Raw genomic sequence first — 18,646 nt, forward strand, 5'->3', positions numbered from 1 at the left:
ACCCAAGAAGAAACATGCCAAGACACAGGGTAATCAAATTGACAAAAATCAAAGACAAAGAAAAGTTATTAAAAGCAACAAGGGAAAAATGACAAATAACATACAAGAGAACTCCCATAAGGTTAACAGCTTATTTCTCAGCAGAAACTGTACAAGCCAGAAGGGAGTGGCATGATATATTTAAAGTGATGAAAGGGAAGAACCTACAACCAAGACTACTCTACCCAGCAAGGATCTCATTCAGATTCAACAGAGAAATCAAAAGCTTTACAGACAAGCAAAAGCTAAGAGAATTCAGCACCACCAAACCAGCTCTACAACAAATGCTAAAGCAACTTCTCTAAGTGGGAAACACAAGGGAAGAAAAGGACCTGCAAAAACAAACCCAAAACAATTAAGAAGATGGTCATAGGAACATACATATCAATAATTACCTTAAATGTGAATGGATTACATGTTCCAACCAAAAGACACAGGCTGCTAAATGGATACAAAAACAAGACCCTTATATATGCTGTCTACAAGAGACCCATTTCAAACCTAGGGACAGATACAGACTGAAAGTGAGGGGATGGAAAAAGATATTCCTTGAAGATGGAAATCACAAGAAAGCTGGAGTACCAATACTCATACCAGACAAAATAGACTTTAAAATAAAGAATGTTACGAGAGATAAGGAAGGACACTACATAATGATCAAGGGATCAATCCAAGAAGAAGATATAACAATTATAAATATATATGCACCCAACATAGGAGCACCTCAATACATAAGGCAAATGCTAACAGCTATAAAAGAGGAAATCAACAGTAACACAGTAATAGTGGGGGATTTTAACACCTCACTTACACCAATGGAATGTATACAATGGAATATTAGCCACAAAAAGGAATGAAATTGGATCATTTGTAGAGACATGGATGGACCTAGAGACTGTCATACAGAGTTAAGTAAGTCAGAAGGAGAAAAACAAATGTCATATATTAACGCATATACGTGGAATCTAGAGAAATGGAACAGATGAACTGGTTTGCAAGGCAGAAATAGAGACACAGATGTAGAGAACAAACATGTGGACACCAAGGGGGGAAAGCGGGGGGTTGGGAGGGAGGGATGAACTGGGAGATTGGAATTGACATATATACACAAATATGTATACAATAGATAACTAATAAGGACCTGCTGTATAAAAATAAAATGAAATTCAAAACAAAAGAGCTTACTAATAAAAATGAAATGACTAACGAATAGGTGATTAGTTTATATAACACTAGATGTTCATATATTTCTTGGTTTGTAAGTTTTCTGCAGGTTAACATGATTTTTCACTCCCTCAATATACTGCAAATTCCTGACTCAGTGGGGACTGTAATTATTTATAACCATTATGTACAACCAAAATAGAAAGTACTTCATAATTACCTAAAGCTCTCTCCAATGTCATTCAGAATTGTGCAAGTCCATTTCCTAGTACTTTCTCAAGAGTCTTCAGTTAAAATACAGTATGAAAATGAGGGAAGAGTCTAAGGGGCATTTCTCATGTAAGACAGCAAAGACACTTGACCACGATAGCCTCTTTCCAACATTAACAACTGGAATGCAGATCCTTTTCATTCAGAAGCTTTACTGATTACTGACTTATACTTGAAAAGGAACTAATGAAATTTCCTTTAGATACCTGAAGTAACACAATAAAGTTTCTTTTTTTCTCTTTTAATGTGTATTTTTGTAATGAAAAAATAGCTAAACTCACATTTTCCATTGTAATATCGTTTGAGACATTCATCAGATTCACACTTTTGTCGACAGCTACAATTCCAACTATTGAGTCTGGCTGCGTCACAGAGATCCTAAGAGAGACTCTCTCAGATGGTTCAGCATTGGCTTTACTCCAAAATAGCTGTATCTAAGAAAGGGAGAAAACAGGATTGATACATTACCCTTTTTCAAAGCATTTCTTACGTCTTACCAATAGCAGATCAATGACAAAATCTAGCAAAGATTCTACATTTGCCTTGGCCCGGGGACCATTCTAAAACCATACACAAGCCTTCTCCAGGGAAAGGAGTAAAAAGAAACCTCAGCCCCACAGTGTTCGCCAGTCATGGAACCTCTCACTGTGGCATAAGTCAGAGTTTTCCTTCACTTCTCTACCCTTTCTCCACCTCCCACCCCACAGCCGCCAGCCAGTGCTGAAGAGAAGACACTGGCGTGCGTGAAGAGGGCCAGTATCCAAGAGGGGAGACAGGAAAGAGGAAAGAAACTGCCCGTGCCTGCACACTGGCCGCCTGGACTCAGAAGTGAGTGCATGCAAGTAAGAGCCCCGGGGACTCCCAGAACTGGCTGGGCTGGGCAGGGGTGTCTTTCCCCAGGACGAGGCCATCAGACCAACACCAGTCAGGCCCCATGCTCTGTGCCTCCGTGGCTGCCTGAACTTCCTCTGTCAGTACATTCAGCAAAGCACAGTCCTACCTGTACTTCTTAAAGAGCATCCATCCTCTCATCCCGGCTGAACCCAATGGCTTTGTTATAAGCCCTCTTCCTAGTAGGAGTGTTCATCTTGCCCAGCTCTGTTTCAACAATCCCTCGCCCCAGTGACTGTACCACCTGATCAAGATGGCCTTAATGTCCCCCTCAGCTTGCCTGAACTTTAGAAACGGGCTTCTTCCTGACCATAAGCACCCAATTTCCCTTTTCTTAAAAAATTTGCAATTGTTCATGTTTTCTCTGTCCCTTTGAGATGTAAATCTTGTCCCGGCTTCCTGCCCGTTTTACCAGCAGGAATGTCTCTCTCAAAGACCTGGGAGCCATCCTTTTGAAGTGTAATCATCAAGAAAGAGCCCTGATTGATCTCCCAGTCTCTGTAGATGAATAGGAGCCTAACTTATAAACTCCAGTTACCAAACACAGATGGCCTCATCACACTGACCAACCCCTCCCCCAGGGTCTTCCAGTACTTTTCCATTAACTCACACCAGTGCTTAAAAACCCTCCTGCCTTTTGTTTCAGTGGAGTTGAGTTCAGTCTCTCTCCCCTATTGCAAACGTCTTGAACAAAGTCTTCCTTGCCTGTTTAACTTGTCCGGTGCCCTCTTTCTTTCACATGCCTCTTGAGCCATTGTATCTAGTTTACTGTTCTCCACTTATACCTTAAACAAGGGGTAAGGAGGAACATCATATGCAAACTCTGCACTTCTCATTCTTTATTCTGCACGTCAGTGACCCCCTGGCTCCAACCTGCACTTCTGTGTGGATGATTTCTAAAACTACATCTCTTGCCCCTTCCACATCTCATTCATTTATTCCACAGTCATTACTGAACATCAACAGAGATTCATTAATGTTCTTGTGTTGAAACATATTTTATTTCCAAATATGCGGTTTCTTTCAAAGTAAATGTGGTAAACATTATCATATAAAAATTGAAGACTTGGGCTTCCCTGGTGGTGCAGTGGTTGAGAGTCCGCCTGCCGATGCAGGGGACACAGGTTCGTGCCCCAGTCCGGGAAGATCCCACATGCTGTGGAGCGGCTGGGCCCGTGAGCCATGGCTGCTGGGCTTGCGCGTCCGGAGCCTGTGCTCCGCAACAGGAGAGGCCACAACAGTGAGAGGCCCACGTACCACAAAAAAAAAAAAAAAAAAAAAAAAAATTGAAGACTTATCTTTGCAAACACAACTGAAACTAATTTCTTATCTCTCATATCTAAGAAATTTCTTGGAAGTTATTTATACTGTCTGCTTCCTCAAAGCCTTTTACACAGCAACTTTTTTTAGAACCTGCTCTCACTTTCAGAGATGTGTGCCTCCATGTTGAAGCCTTACTCCTACTTTAAAATTCACCTTTCTCAGGGGATTAATGGAGTCACTAGAAGTCAAAAATTGTGCTCTGAAACTGACAGAATGCAGCACTGTCTTTTAAAAAATTCTTTTCATAAGACAGAAAATAGAAGTTTGTATTATATTTTGACAGTCAAAGTTAGAGTTAACAGCTCTCTATAAAAAAGGCATGGATGACAACTGTTACTTCTTAAAGTTTTAACAAATTCAGGGGGAAAATGCTACCAGAAGAACTGTACTCTGCAAATCACTACTTTAAAATAATGATTATTGGGGACTTCCCTGGTGGTGCAGTGGATAAGACTCTGCGCTCCCAATGCAGGGGGCCTGGGTTCGATCCCTGGTCAGGGAACTAGATCCCACACGCATGCTGCAACTAAGAATTCGCATGCCACAACTAAAGAGCCCATGTGCTGCAACTAAGAAGCCAGTGAGCCACAACTAACGAGCCCTGGAGCTGCAACCAAGGAGCCCACCTGCCACAACTAAGACCCGGCACAACCAAATAAATAAATAAATATAATAGTAATAATAATAATGACTATTTTGCTTCAGAGGTCCTGAAACGGCATCAGCCTTTAGTGAGAACAATGGCTCATTTTAATATGTATGAGATAATTGAACTCCACCTGTCAATCTTGCAATCTGGTTACTTCTCAGAGTTGGGGCCCAGGAGTGTTTCCTATACAAGCTACACACCTTAGGTTATAAAAATCACTGCTGTGTGTGGAGACAAATCTCCACAGAGATCTCCACAGGCAAAGCAGCCAAGCTCATTGTAAATTTGTCCTGGGTTAGTTTCCAGACTGATGAAATGGATCAACCGAAGCCCAGCTCTCCTTCCACACATCACTGCAGATGCCTCACTGCCTCCTACACCCCTCCTTCACTCCCACACAAATAGCAACACCACACATACATTGCCATTGGAATTCCATGCCAGAGCAATATTGACTCCACCATTTGGGAAATCCTGGAAGAGCTTGGATTTGAATTAAAGTCTTAAAGCCAAGACCCAGGACTTATAAAGAAGACGCACAGTGTCCAATAATTCCACAGGTGAAAACAGATACACAGTAATTGTAATATGAAGAGGTTTATCCATAGTTCTAGAAATGAATATAAATTTCTAACCAATTTGGTTTCATGACACTTTTCTAAAGAAATATTACATTTCTCAGACTTTACTAATATGAAGTTTTCTTTTAAACATCATTACCTTAAATCTTACCTTATTTTTAAAAACAAGCTGAACAGGAACTTTCAGAACATCATTTATAATTTCCCCATCATCTTCAATATAATACACAATAATACAGGCTTTTGGAGCCCAAGAATTTTCTGGCGTTAAGGAAAAAGTTGTTGAATTTTGCTTGCCTACAGCCACTACCTGTCCCCTGGACACTACCTGAAAAGAAGAGTACATGAGTTTTACTTTATGCTAAAGCTAGTGAGAACCTCAATGGCAGCTATGTTTATCATAATTTTAAGCAAACATACAAATTCTTGACTTAAAGCAACTTCAAATCCTTTTTGAACACACACACAAAAATCAACCTCCCTGACCAACACAGAGAGTACACGCTGGTAATTAGAAAAGGAAAAGATAAAGCAACCGTAATTGAGCCAACAGCAGCCTGATGGTCAAGAATCTATTTCTGAGTGGAAGGAATGCAGAGCATCACGGAGAGAGCTAGATTAGCAAAACTACAATTTATGGGGAGCATTTTTATTTGGTTTTGTTTTCCTTATGTTTCATAATTTTCTATAATGAACTTATGTGGCTTATCTCATAGAATTTTAAATTTTAAACATAATGCAAGATTTCATTATCCATCTTAAATTGGAAATGCAAATATGGGTGAAGAAAGAAAAACAGAGTTTGATTTCAATATAAAAAGGTGTGAGGCTGATTTGTAGCAACATGGATGGACCTAGTATGATAATATACTAAGTGAAGTAAGTCAGAGAAATTCAAATACCATATGATATCACTTATATGTGGAATCTAAAATACGACACAATGAACATATCTACAAAACAGAAACAGACTCACAGACACAGAGAACAGACTTGTGGTTGTCAGTGGGGAGGGTAGAGGAGGGAGGAATTGGGATTAGCAGATACAAACTATATGTATACAGAGTGGATAAACAACAATGTCCTACTATATAGCACAGGGAACTATATTCAATGTCCTATAATAATCCATTGTGGCAAAGGAAAAAAATGTAAAATTTTGCAAAGTAAATTTATATACAACTTAGACATAAAAAACTCTGTAAGAGGGACTTCCCTGGTGGCGCAGTGGTTAAGAATCCGCCTGCCAATCCAGGGGACAAGGGTTCAAGCCCTGGTCCGGGAAGATCTCACATGCTGCAGAACTACTAAGCCCGTGTGCCACAACTACTGAGTCTGTGTGCCACAGCTACAGAAGTCCTTGTGCCTAGAGCCCATGCTCTGCAACAAGAGAAGCCACCGCAGTGAGAAGCCCGTGCACTGCAACGAAGAGCAGCCCCCGCCTGCCGCAACTAGAGAAAGCCCGCGTGCAGCAATGAAGACACAACGCAGCCAAAAAAAAATTAGATAAAGTAAATAAATATTTTTTAAAAGAAAACTCTGTAAGAGGGACTTCCCGGGTGGCGCAGTGGTTAAGAATCTGCCTGCCAATGCAGGGGACATGGGTTCAAGCCCTGGTCCTGGAAGATCCCACATGCCACAGAGCAACTAACCCCAGGTGCCACAACTACTGAGCCCGCATGCCACAACTACTGAAGCCCACGCACCTACAGCCCGTGCTCCGCAACAAGAGAAGCCACCACAATGAGAAGCCCGCGCACTGCAATGAAGAGTAGCCCCTGCTCACTGCAACTAGAGAAAGCCCGCGCCCAGCAACGAAGACCCAACGCAGCCAAAAATAAATAAATTGATAAAAGAAAAAAAGAAAACTCTGTAAGAACGTATATAAATATTACATATTGTGCATGTATAACATACAATACATTAAAATATAATAGTTTCTTTTAAGTGTGAGGCTGAATTTTAAAAATCAGTAAGTTCAGTTTAAAATTAAGGTAGACATTATTTCAGACAGTTCTACAATAGATGATAAATTTAGATTCTGTAAGAGATTACCATATAGCTAAACTCCTTCAACTGCTTGTTGCCACTGAGCACCAACTCAAAAGCTGATCCCACCTAGAAAAAAAATACTTTAATTAATATAGACATATCAGTGGCAAGACAGTCCAATTATAATTAACAAGTGATTGTAATCATTACCTTTATATTTTCATCTCTTGTTCTTAGCTGGATGTACGTTTTACTAGGAGACTTAAACATATCATGAACAGCCATGCTACTCACAGTATCAAGAAAAGAGGCCTATAACAAAAGAAAAGGCAACCATAAAGTTTCATCTTTAGAAACACCTTGATAAAGGATGTTACCTGCTGGACAATCACTGAAAGGCAAATTCACTTTCACTTTTCTTCACGCAGGAAACAATACATTCCCCAGACATTGGATCTTCATCATTTTACAGCTTATACTATAAAGAAAGTGATAGCTGTAAACATGTAAAATGGTCTTCATCGTCATAATCTAAGAGGAAAAAAGTACGGTCCTAGCTTATTTCCAGAACAAAGGTGTATTATCAGGAAACAGTGTGAGAAGAAAGAAGGAAATGGAAAAGGAATCCTTTCCTCTCCCCACAATACAGAACTCAACTATAAGCAAGAAATCATATCAGCTCACTCAATCTACCACTGGTGAGAGAAAAACTCAGAGGCCACACTGTGACAGGGCTGAGTGACCACGAGAAAGGGAGAGGGAACGGCTGGGGGTCTCAGTTCAGCAAAGGAGTGTGAATGTAAAAAATATATTCCCTTTGATCTCAGCTCCTGCCAAAACACCATTTCAAATGATTGAAAATCACCTAGACTGGGAGTCTGGGGGCTTCTCCTTCATATCTTTGGATCACTATTTTACTTTGCTCTTCAAAATGAATTTACAAGGAAGCATTCAGTCTAATTCTCAGCTACTGTCATTAAATCGCTTTTTAACCCTTTCCCCCATTCTTTTAAAATAAAAATGTGTCCACTTCCTGTGTACCAAAGTGACCTCCCAACAGGTTGACTGCCTACCACAAGATGACAATTTTAAGTTTGCTGCAGTAACATAATGATGGGAAACAGATGGCACCTTCAACTGTAGCTCACTGGAATCGTCCAGGATTGGGAATTCAATCTTGAAGATTCCATTTGGGGGGACAGTATGATTTACGATCTGGAGAGCCCCTTCCTGATTTCTGCCATCCCATCTGCTCCAGTACTCGGTATAGTTTCTCTGCGTCACCGTTATGACTACATTATTTCTTCTTTCTTCAGGAGTCAGTTGATTGCCATCAGAACGGGCTACCTTCACCTAATTGTCAAAAGAAAACATGTTGAAATCAGGTAAACAAGAGAAGCAAAGGATTCAAGTTTAGTTGAATCCAGTTTCCATCTGTGCTGTTCCCATGAAACTGAACTCTCAAAAATCATCGGCAGCCCCCTGACTTCCAGGTTCAGGGGTCTCTCCTGGCGGCCTCCCCTCCCGTCTGGCTGTTATGGCTCCCGTCGCCTTCCACGGCTCCACAATAACCTCTTTCACTGCATACCCCTCTTCCTACATCCTCTCAGGGTCCTTTTTTATCCCCCCTTCCCTCTCCCTAAATGTGGGAATTTGTCAAAGCCTCATTAGCACTTACCCTCAAAGGTCTCAGCACTCCTGCTGCCATCCTGACCTGGCTCTGGAGCTCACACTCAACACCTCCAACCCCCTGCAGGAAATTTCTACTTGTACATCCCTGTCGTCTCACATTCAGTACATCTGAAGGTGAGAAACTGTCTCGCCTTTCCTATTTTTGCTAATCCCACAATTCCGTCAGACTTAACATCTCTGAATTTCCCTTCCCTCTCCCCACCTTCCAAATCCAATGCACACCGAGTCTTACATCTCTTACATGCCCTCCACCCACAGGCAGCAGCGCAAGCCTCCTGCTGGCCTCGTGCCCAGGCTGCTGCCCCCCTCCTGCACACAGACCCCACCAGTCCCCCTGGAATGCTGCTTTCGCCACACCCCTCCCATGTTCATAAGGCACCAAGATCTTCACTGCTTAGAGCATGTGAGACACGGAGGACCCTCTGCAATCCCCAAGCTTCGCCTCCTGCTTCCTCTCTGACCGCTCCTGGACACGAGCTCTCTGCTGTCACTGCCCCGGTCCACTCACTGTCACCTGAAGGCACCCTGGCTTGCCAACCAAAGCTCTTGCCTTGTGTAGACGTCTCAGCTCATCTCGTTCCCCACCCACACGTCCAAACACTGAAAATGCGGCAGATCTTGTAACAAATAGCCTAAATCTTCCGCTTCTCCATAAAGCATCCCTGAGTGACCCCCATCCCTGTCCTACAGCCATTTCCTCCTCCCAGAACTCTCTTTGTTTCCCTCTATTCATTTGCAAGTTACCATTTGCAGATTCCTGGGGGTTTTCTTAACTACCTTTTCAAGCTGTCTAAATTATAAGATTATTAAAATCAGAAGCTATCTAAAACTTTTTTTCTCACTAGATCGCTGGTTTATTGTAAAAAGATATTGAGCAAGATGGAAGAGATATTTAGGGCAAGGTACCAGGACAGGCCCTCTCTGAGCGCATCCCTGCCCCCACATCTCCACATAGCCACCAACCTAGAAACTCTAAAACTTCTCTTGATCTATTCAACAAGAAGTGACCCTCCTTTCTTTAAAGCAGGGGCCAGAAGACTATGACAGGCAGGGAGGCCAAATCCAGTCTCTTTGGAAGTAAGTTTTTATTGGAACGTGATCACCCTCGCTTGGTTACCAAGGGGCTGTGGCTGCTTTCATGCTACAGTGTCAGAGTCACACAGTTGTGACTGAGACCATATGGCCCTCAAAGCTCAAAATATATACTATCTAGCCCTTTGCAGACAAAGTTTGCTAACACCTGTTTTAAATCCCTACAGAAATGTGTTCATGACACTGATTTATCCTGCCTTGAATTACAGTTATGTGTATATTTTCTTGTCACCATCACAAACACTGTGACTCCAGGGCAGAGACTGGGTCGTTCTTAGGTCTGTAAGCCCCACTTATTGACTCAGTCAATAAATGTTAATTCAGTATTCTCTCAAAAAATTGAGTAGATTAGTTGATACTTTTTAATGCTACATCTTTGCTAGGACTAAAATCAGTCATTATAAAAATCAAATTGAAATTGAAATTTTTTGACCCCCATCTAATTCCTTCAATTAATTTATAAAAACTTCAATGTCACAATTCAAATCTAACTTGAATTACTTATTAAATATATTTTGAGGAAAAATTTTTTGGAAACTACTTTTTTAAATAAATTAGATAAAGGTCATTTGGAAACAATTCTGTGTGCCTCATATATCTAAAGAGGAAAAGTAATCTACCTACCTTGGGCTTAAATTTTTTGAAAAGCATTGAAAGTACTATTTCCCATTCTGTTTCACTAAACTGAACTTATTGCTTTAGACAATTAATAAATATGCCAACTTACAGTGGCTGTGAAGTTGAGAGATGGCTTTAAGACAGTAGTATAATCAAAAAATTCAATCATGTAATCGTGTTGCTTGAAAAATACATTGGAGCTTGCATTTCTTGAGATACCTGTTTTGGAAATTGCACCATTTAGAAAGTAAAAGTAATATATTACCAACAGCTTCTATCCACCAAATCTTTCCATCTGAGCTGCTTCGCAAAGGGGTTGGGATATCAGGACCTAGAAGCCTCTTTGGCTTGGCCACAAAGAGGACCATACATGTCCTCTGTGGATCCCTTCTGAGTACCATTAGTGTCCCCCAATCAATGACATGTGCACCAGAGATCAGGCCACTCACAGAATAGTCTTTTTGCACTTTCGGGGATTGGTGAAATCCATTAAAAAATAGCAACCGAAAGATCCAAGTAATTAACCTTTATTTTATTATTAAAAGAGAAAACTGTCTAGGAGCAGGTGAGATTTCAGAAGATGTTATTTAAAAAAATAAAAGGAGGATGGTTAGTCAGCTGAAAAGGAAGCCCTTCCATGTAGTTTTCAGTTTGAAAAAAAAATAGAGATGGAAAAAATTATAAATACCTATCACAGGTGGTTGAAGTACATCCTTTCAAAGAAAATAAGTTTCCCCTTCGTTACAAAAACATTCTGCAAGTTAGACTAACAGTCATGACATTCTCAGCATTAACTAGCATCCTTAGGCAACAGTGCCCTCAAATGAACGTACCAATTATAATAAGAGATGACAGAGCAGCACAACATAAATAGCTTTACCTTCACTTCAAAGTCTACAAACCTGTAAGTGATTCTGTCACTGTGGCTAAAATTTCTACCGGTCCAGGAGAAGACAGATTCATGTGTTCAGAAAGGCCATCCGAAAAATCCATTACCTTTTTCATCTCTTCATCGTTAAAAGAGAAGTTTGCAGATCCATTTATCTGTTTTGTTAAAAAAATTTTAATTTCATTCTTCACTTTAGCACTTCAAATTTTAGAAATAAAACCCAAACTAAGTCACAACAGTACAATGGTTTTGTTTCCACTTTAATCATTTTTTTTAAAAAGGGTAATTTCTCATTTGTTCAATGATAGAAAGCTCTTGATTTTCTTATGCTCAACTTTTGGTTAATTCAGTATAAAATCTTATTTCTAGAGAAAGTACACTTACAGTTTTCCCCATTACAAGTTATAAGATATCTGCAAAAGTTACCTTAAATATTTTTGTAATATTTTTCTTCACACCCCAAAAGGATAAAGGTAAAAATGTAAGTGTTAGGTCTCCTTTCACTGGCTTCCCATATGTATACCTGAAAAATAACACACAAGGCCTAACTTAAAAGAATTATATTAAAAACATACTCTTACTACAAATTTCTAAAACTAAAACATAGTTAGGAATGTGTTTCATATATGGTGATCCTTGATATTAAGTCTCCAAAATGAGAAGACTTTTAACGACAATACCTCAAAAACAGTTCATAATACTGTTACATAACACATAACAATACATAACACTTTACCCAGCCTCTGGAGACTCCAGAGAAAATCTGATCATAATTGGAAGTGACAGTTTCCCGTCAAAAGATTTTTAAAAGATTATGAAAATCTTTTATTCTCAGAAATCTGGACTGGCCCATTAACTGCATGCCCAGGAGACTTTGTAGCTTTTGAATATTTTTAAATGTTAGTTGAAATTACATTCGCCATGGCCCATTGCTGCACGTTCCAATATTAACCATCAGGGTGTATTAGACCAAACATGCCAGGGCACCAAATGTGCTCATGGCTATTAAAAATTCACTTTTTGAAAGAAAATTTAAAATAAGAGTAATTTGCTTATCCATAGCACCGAAATTATATTCCTGAATCAAATCTCTCTCTGCAGACTTGCATTCTATGTATTAATTGTATCGTGTAAAGGAGAGGCAATCTTTGGTAAACCATTTTACTGTCAGAAAGCCTTTTTTAAATGCGTTTCCTGGGTCCCTTCCATCTCTATTGTGAAATGCTCAACCAAACATGGAAGTTAATTTTGCTTTGTGCGCTATAAATCTGACAGTAAACTCCTACTTCCATTGAATCCCTTAGTTGAACACAGAAAATAGCCCCTCGTCTGGATCAACTCAACTCAAAAACCAATGATAAAATACAGCATATTCCAAATTAAAGAAATAAAACAGTCCATCTTCAAATGCGCCACCCTCCCAAACAAAAATAGTAAAGTTAGTGGAAACCCCCAGTTAGCAACGTCAGCATCAAATTCATTCACTCAAAAGAGTCCTCAAAACCTAACACTGCTGGTATCTTGTTAAAGATTAAATAAATGCATAACTAAAACACCGGAACATCATATTTTAAAATTTACATCACCCGATAGCACAGGGAGCTTGAGAATTCAAACATTATTTAAAGTATCCTCAGACACAAATATTTTTAATTTTGATTTAAATGTGAAGTGGATTTAGCTTTGCAAGCCCCAAGCTGATTTATTTATAATAATCATGAAACAAGGATACTGACAGTTATTGTCCTAAATAGAATCTGGAAGCTTCTGTGATAAACTGATCATTCAGAAAATAATAGCTCAACAACTTTTTAAAAAGCAAATCAAAGATATTCTATGATAGTATCATTAACAAAACAAGGATTTTTTTTTCAGAAAACCACAGCACAATAGGTTTACAAAATGATACCTAAAAAAAGTGAACCTATCATTATAATTCATGTTTCTCCCCACCATTTTATTCCATGTCATTTCCAGGATGCACATCTCTCAATTCATCAAATAGTAACTACATTTTAATAAGCCTTAGATTATAAAAATAATATTTTAAAGATTCTACAGTCCACAAAAGCTATGGAAGTAACCAGATGTATGCCATGTTATTTTCTTTACATTCCTCTAAAACCTATTACGATGAGGGGAAAGAATCTACTATTTATTTTAATGAGGTGGGAATGGTGAGCAGACGTTCACATCAAAGCTAATAAACAAATGCAGATTTTTATTCATCTCAGTTAAAGATTTCAAAACTAAAATGAGAGCGTTAACCTTGCTCTCCAGGAAATTTCCAGTAATCTTCTGCACAGTCACTATGCCTTCATGGGACAGATGGCTACTAGCAAAAGTAACCAAAATTGTTATCATCTACTCATAGAGATGACCATGATGGCTAATACGAAATAAATTTTTAAAATCATATCTATAACTTAATAACAACAATCCAAGTGATAAGACAACAGAATTCATCTCTCAAAGTACACCCAAAGAACAATTGGATTTCAAGTCCTCCTCTTTACCCTCAATTCCATGACAAGACCAAAACTATTGCCCATACACCTTAATTTGGTTCACTCAAAATAACAGGCTTTTGATTGCGTATGGAAGACTCTGCTTTGCTACACACAGCTTGAAACTGAAATCTTAGGAGTTACGTTGCTTATCCATTTGTTCTTTCCATAAGCATTTATTGGAAGCCCACTCCATGAGTGGCACTGTGCTAGGCACCAAGGTGCAGTAGTAACCACGACACAGACACAACCTCAAAAAGGTGGACTAGCCATGTTTTTAGTGCTTTGAGAGCTATAAGGATAGAGGGTTAGGGGCAAGCAGCCACGCCTTGAAATTGCCTATGTAAAGGCCTCTTGGTCAGAAAAAGCACTCTGCATTCTTGGAAGCCCAAGTAAAATCTGGGAGGAGACTTTGGGAGGGTAGATGAGGGGCTGGGTGAGGTGTTTCAAAAGATATGAAGCTAGAAAAGAACTCTGTAAGTACACTAAAAAGTTTGAACTTCACCCTCAAAGCAATGGTCTGAAAGAAGAAGGCAGAAGGGGGTGGGGGGGCTAGGGATGAGGTGGAGAAGAAAGAGAGCAGGCGGAGAAGGCCAACAAGAAGAGGAAACAAGACGTCTGGATGCAAAGTAGAGAGAAGATTGGATGTGGTAAAAATAGAGGCAGGAAAAAGTTTTAAGAAATACAACCGTAGCTGAAGAGGTGACATTCCTGAATCAAGGAGGTGGCAGTGGAGAAAGGTAGATGGATTATTTGAGAGATATTAAGGAGAGAAAACCAACAGCACTGGAGGTTGACCGGCTATGGAGATTGAGGGAGTCAGACAAGCACAGCTGACTTCAGCTAAAGAGAGGGTGCTGCAGTCCACCCAAGACGGGGATGCAGAGAACCAGGCTTGGGGAAGACGACTGATTAAAATATCTGTGGGATATCCAGTGGGCAATGTCCAGTGGGCAGCGAGACATGGGGATCTGACTGTCAAGCTAGAAATGTGGGCTGGCGATACGGATTTAGGATTCATCAAATTATAAACAGCAGAAGCCCTGGCCATGGAGAAGAAAACTCTGAGTAAATGTGTAAAAAAAGAAAAGAGAGACAAAGATGGAACTCTAAGGAACAAGAACGTTTACAATGTGATCAGAAGAGAGTTGTCTGCAAAGAGTCTCAAAGGAGCAGCCAAAGGGAAAGGAGAAAAACCAGAAAGGAAATGGGAGAGGACAGCAATGTCCAATGCTGCAAAGGGAGAAGAAAGTTGTAAAAGCCTAAGACAGTACACACGAGGTGAGGCAAGAAGGAGATCTCTGTGCCGCGATGAAAGCAGTTTCCTTATCGCGGTGAGGGAGGAAGGCACAACGCAGGGGGCTAAAGAACGAACAGGATGTGAAGAAGTGGAAAAGGCAGCTCAAACTCTTCAAAGAGGTGAGAGACAGGGCAGCAGTTAGAAGGAGGCATGAAGGTCCGGGAGGGTTCGTTTCCTTTAATGACAGAAACGTTTGAACGCAGAGTTAAAGAGCAAAAGGTTAAAAATACCAAATGGAAGAAATGAAGACACAGGTGAGGGCTTCCCTGGTGGCACAGTGGTTGAGAGTCCGCCTGCCAATGCTGGGGACGCGGGTTCGTGCCCCGGTCCGGGAAGATCCCACATGCTGCGGAGCGGCTGGGCCCGTGAGCCATGGCCGCTGAGCCTGCGCGTCTGGAGCCTGTGCTCCACAATGGGAGAGGCCACAGCAGTGAGAGGCCCGTGTATGGCAAAAAAAAAAAAAAAAAAAAAGACACAGGTGAGAGGGGAAGTGGGCCTGGGATTCTCCCGACAGAAGAGTGAATCCAAGGCCCAACTGGAAGGCTCAGCCTGAAGGGAGGAGAGACATAGACAGACCCTCACCATCATCACTTCCATCTTCTCCAGGACATGGTATTTATAGAATAGGTCTATACCGATTTTTTTTTTTTTTTTTTTTTTTTTTTTTTGCGGAACGCGGGCCTCTCACTGCTGTGGCCTCTCCCGTTGCGGAGCACAGGCTCCGGACGCGCAGGCTCAGCGGCCATGGCTCACGGGCCCAGCCACTCCGTGGCACGTGGGATCTTCCCGGACTGGGGCACGAACCCATGTCCCCTGCATCGGCAGGTGGACTCTCAACCACTGTGCCACCAGGGAAGCCCTATACCGATTTTTAGAGACTGAAAAAAGACCTTGCTAGTCAAAAGATTTCCTGAATCTGTTGCAAAGTTGTAAGTTATATCCACAATCTGAATAAAAACAGACCCTCCTGAAATGTACTGATAGGTCCAGAACTCATGAACGCTGGGGTTGAGGAGGCCTCTGGGGAAAGGGCCTCGGCCCTGTCGGGATCTGCTCATCTGAATTCACACACAAGATCTGCGCTGCCCTGGGACAGAACCGCCTTACTTTGCTCCCAGAGAGGACATCATCCCTAGGCAACTGAAGCCTGAAGGAAGAAGATTTAATAGGAAGGAAATACGTGGAACGGACTACAGGCAGACCTCATTTTATTGTGCTTTGCTTTATTGCACTTCACAGATACTGTGTTTTTTACAAATTGAAGGTTTGTGGCAATCTTGCAATGAGCAAGTCTACTGATGCCCTTTTTCCAAGAGCATTTGCTCACTTCATGTCTCTGTAACACATTTTGGTAATTCTCACAATATTTCAAGCTTTTTCATTACTATTATATTTGATGTGGTGATCTGTGATCAGCAATCTTTGAGTTTACTATTGCAAAAAAAAATGACAGTTCACTAAAGGCTCAGATGGTGGTGAGCCTTTTTTAGTAATAAAGTATTTTCTAATCACTGTAGGGACATTGGTTTTTTAGACATAACGCTATTGAAGCCGAGCAGGACCCTGTGGGACTCCTGGGCACAAAAGCCTTTCTGTGGTCCCTTCACTGAGTTCCAAAAGACAGGTTCAAACAGTTGCTAATCCGGGAAGGGAGGGGATGCTGAGACAAGGGAGAAGCAGCCAAGAAACAACAGTGCAGCCTTGGGGCAGGATCCTGGTTCCCCCGCAAAGGATACAAATAACAGCATCTTTGAGCTCTTCTGCAGAACTGAAACCCCCAGCAAATGGAAAATGTTAAGTACTCGATGAAGCACGCTTCATTCCAGAGAAGGTCACAGTTCGCCCATCATCACATGATGCCAGATGATCCCTGCATTGAAGGAATGCAAGCCCTGCATGCCCCCGATCCTTTTCAGCAACCCCGCCCCTTGACTGTAAAACTCCTCACAAACGACCCTGGGTTCGGACACACAGTTCTGAGGGCATTAGCCCACTGTGACCCCCTTTGCCTGGCAAAGGAATAAAGCTATTCTTTTTTAGTTCACCCATAACTCTGTCTCCGAGAATTAATTCGGTGTCGGGGCACAGAGGCCAGATTCGGCTTCACTATTGCACACTTAATAGACGACAATCTAGTATAAACATAATTTCTATACACATTGGAAAACCGAAAATATTTCACGTGACTCTCTTTATTGCAATATTTTCTTTATTGCGGTGGTCTGGGACTGAACCCACAATCTCCAAGGTATGCCTATACTATGAGAACTAGCCAGGTCTGAGAACTTTAATTGGCAACAATTGTCTCCCTACCTAGAACAGACAAACCAAACGCTAAGATGGGCTTTCTGATGTGTCTAGGCTAATGTCCCCAGTCACTTAATCAAACACTCTAGGTGTCAAGGTGAAGGTACTTCATAGATGTGATTAAAGTCTATAGTTGGTTGATTTCAAGTAGAGGAGATTATCCTAGATCATCTGATCGGCCTGACCTAATCAGTTGAAAAGCCTTAATGCAGAGCTGAGGATTCCCTGAAGAGGAAGAAATTCTGCCTGTGGACAGAAACGTCAGCCCCTGAGAGCTCTAGCTGCCCCTCCTGACAACCTGCCCTACAGATTTTGGATTTGCCTAGTTAGTCCCCCCAGTCAAATAAGCCAACTCCTTGCAGTAAATCTCTTAATATATGCCTCCTGCTGCTTCTACTTCTCTGGCTATAGCTCGACTGATACACATACTAAAGAAAATGATGAGAACACAACGTGTTGAGCGCTAAAGAACTGCCTGGGGACCGTCACAATTGCCATGTCATTCTCAGCCATTAGCATCTCAAAGGGGCTCCACAAATGAGAATCAGGATGAAACTGCAGGGTTGGTGGGAAGAGGCTGTCAATGTTTTTGCTTCAGGGGATCCACACCCCCTGAAAATGTACAATTAATTTCCTAGAGAGTTACCAGAGTTTAAGAACCACTGTTTTAACTAGTTATGCTAAATCCCTGGCACACCCCTGAAAACTAAATACCGAAAAAAAGAAGGTATCCACTTTCAACCTAATCCATGTGGACAATGATGGTTTATGCAGATTTGAGTCACTAAGTTTTATAAGCATTAGTCAAAGAACTCAAATTAAAACGCAGAAAGAATGCCTGACCTTCAGCTAAGATCAAGGGCAGGATAATAATTATGACAAAGCGGGCATTTATGTGTTTTCCAAACCATAAATTCAGCCACAGAACCCAAATTCACATTGTAAGCTACCTCTTAGTTGAACTAACTTGGTCTACAAATGGTAGACACATTTTTGCCTTTATGTCACATGGGTGTCACATGATTTGTTTGCCAAAAGGATCTAAAGCAGGAGTCCTCAGACGTTTTGGTGCATGGACTCACTGCCCATCGACTGCCACTGTCACAAACCCTCACCAGGAGAGGAATATTGTGATGAGTGGTGAGATGGGGTCCAGTTTTTACCAGCTATTACAAATAAATTCTGAAGCTAAATAAATTTCACAAACCAAAGCACAGATATTGACACATCAAAAATAAATGCTACAGGGCTTCCCTGGAGGTGCAGTGGTTGAGAGTCCGCCTGCTGATGCAGGGGACGCGGGTTCGTGCCCCGGTCCGGGAAGATCCCACA

At 41.1% G+C, this 18,646-nt stretch overlaps 1 protein-coding gene across 1 annotated transcript in view; it reads right to left on the minus strand.

Annotated features, from left to right (window-relative positions):
- CD109 (CD109 molecule) overlaps positions 1 to 18,646 on the minus strand; it is a 143,304-nt gene that overhangs the window by 64,842 nt on the left and 59,816 nt on the right. The window contains exons 8-15 of the mRNA XM_081250511.1: positions 11,627 to 11,723; positions 11,214 to 11,355; positions 10,421 to 10,530; positions 8,041 to 8,262; positions 7,120 to 7,221; positions 6,973 to 7,035; positions 5,069 to 5,245; positions 1,755 to 1,907 (exon numbers count right to left, since the gene is read on the minus strand). Coding sequence (XP_081106637.1) covers positions 1,755 to 1,907; positions 5,069 to 5,245; positions 6,973 to 7,035; positions 7,120 to 7,221; positions 8,041 to 8,262; positions 10,421 to 10,530; positions 11,214 to 11,355; positions 11,627 to 11,723 — 1,066 coding nt within the window. The remainder of the gene's footprint in view (positions 1 to 1,754; positions 1,908 to 5,068; positions 5,246 to 6,972; positions 7,036 to 7,119; positions 7,222 to 8,040; positions 8,263 to 10,420; positions 10,531 to 11,213; positions 11,356 to 11,626; positions 11,724 to 18,646) is intronic.

This window comes from Mesoplodon bidens, assembly GCF_964165515.1.
Source record: "Mesoplodon bidens genome assembly, chromosome: 12".
NCBI lineage: Eukaryota > Metazoa > Chordata > Mammalia > Artiodactyla > Ziphiidae > Mesoplodon > Mesoplodon bidens.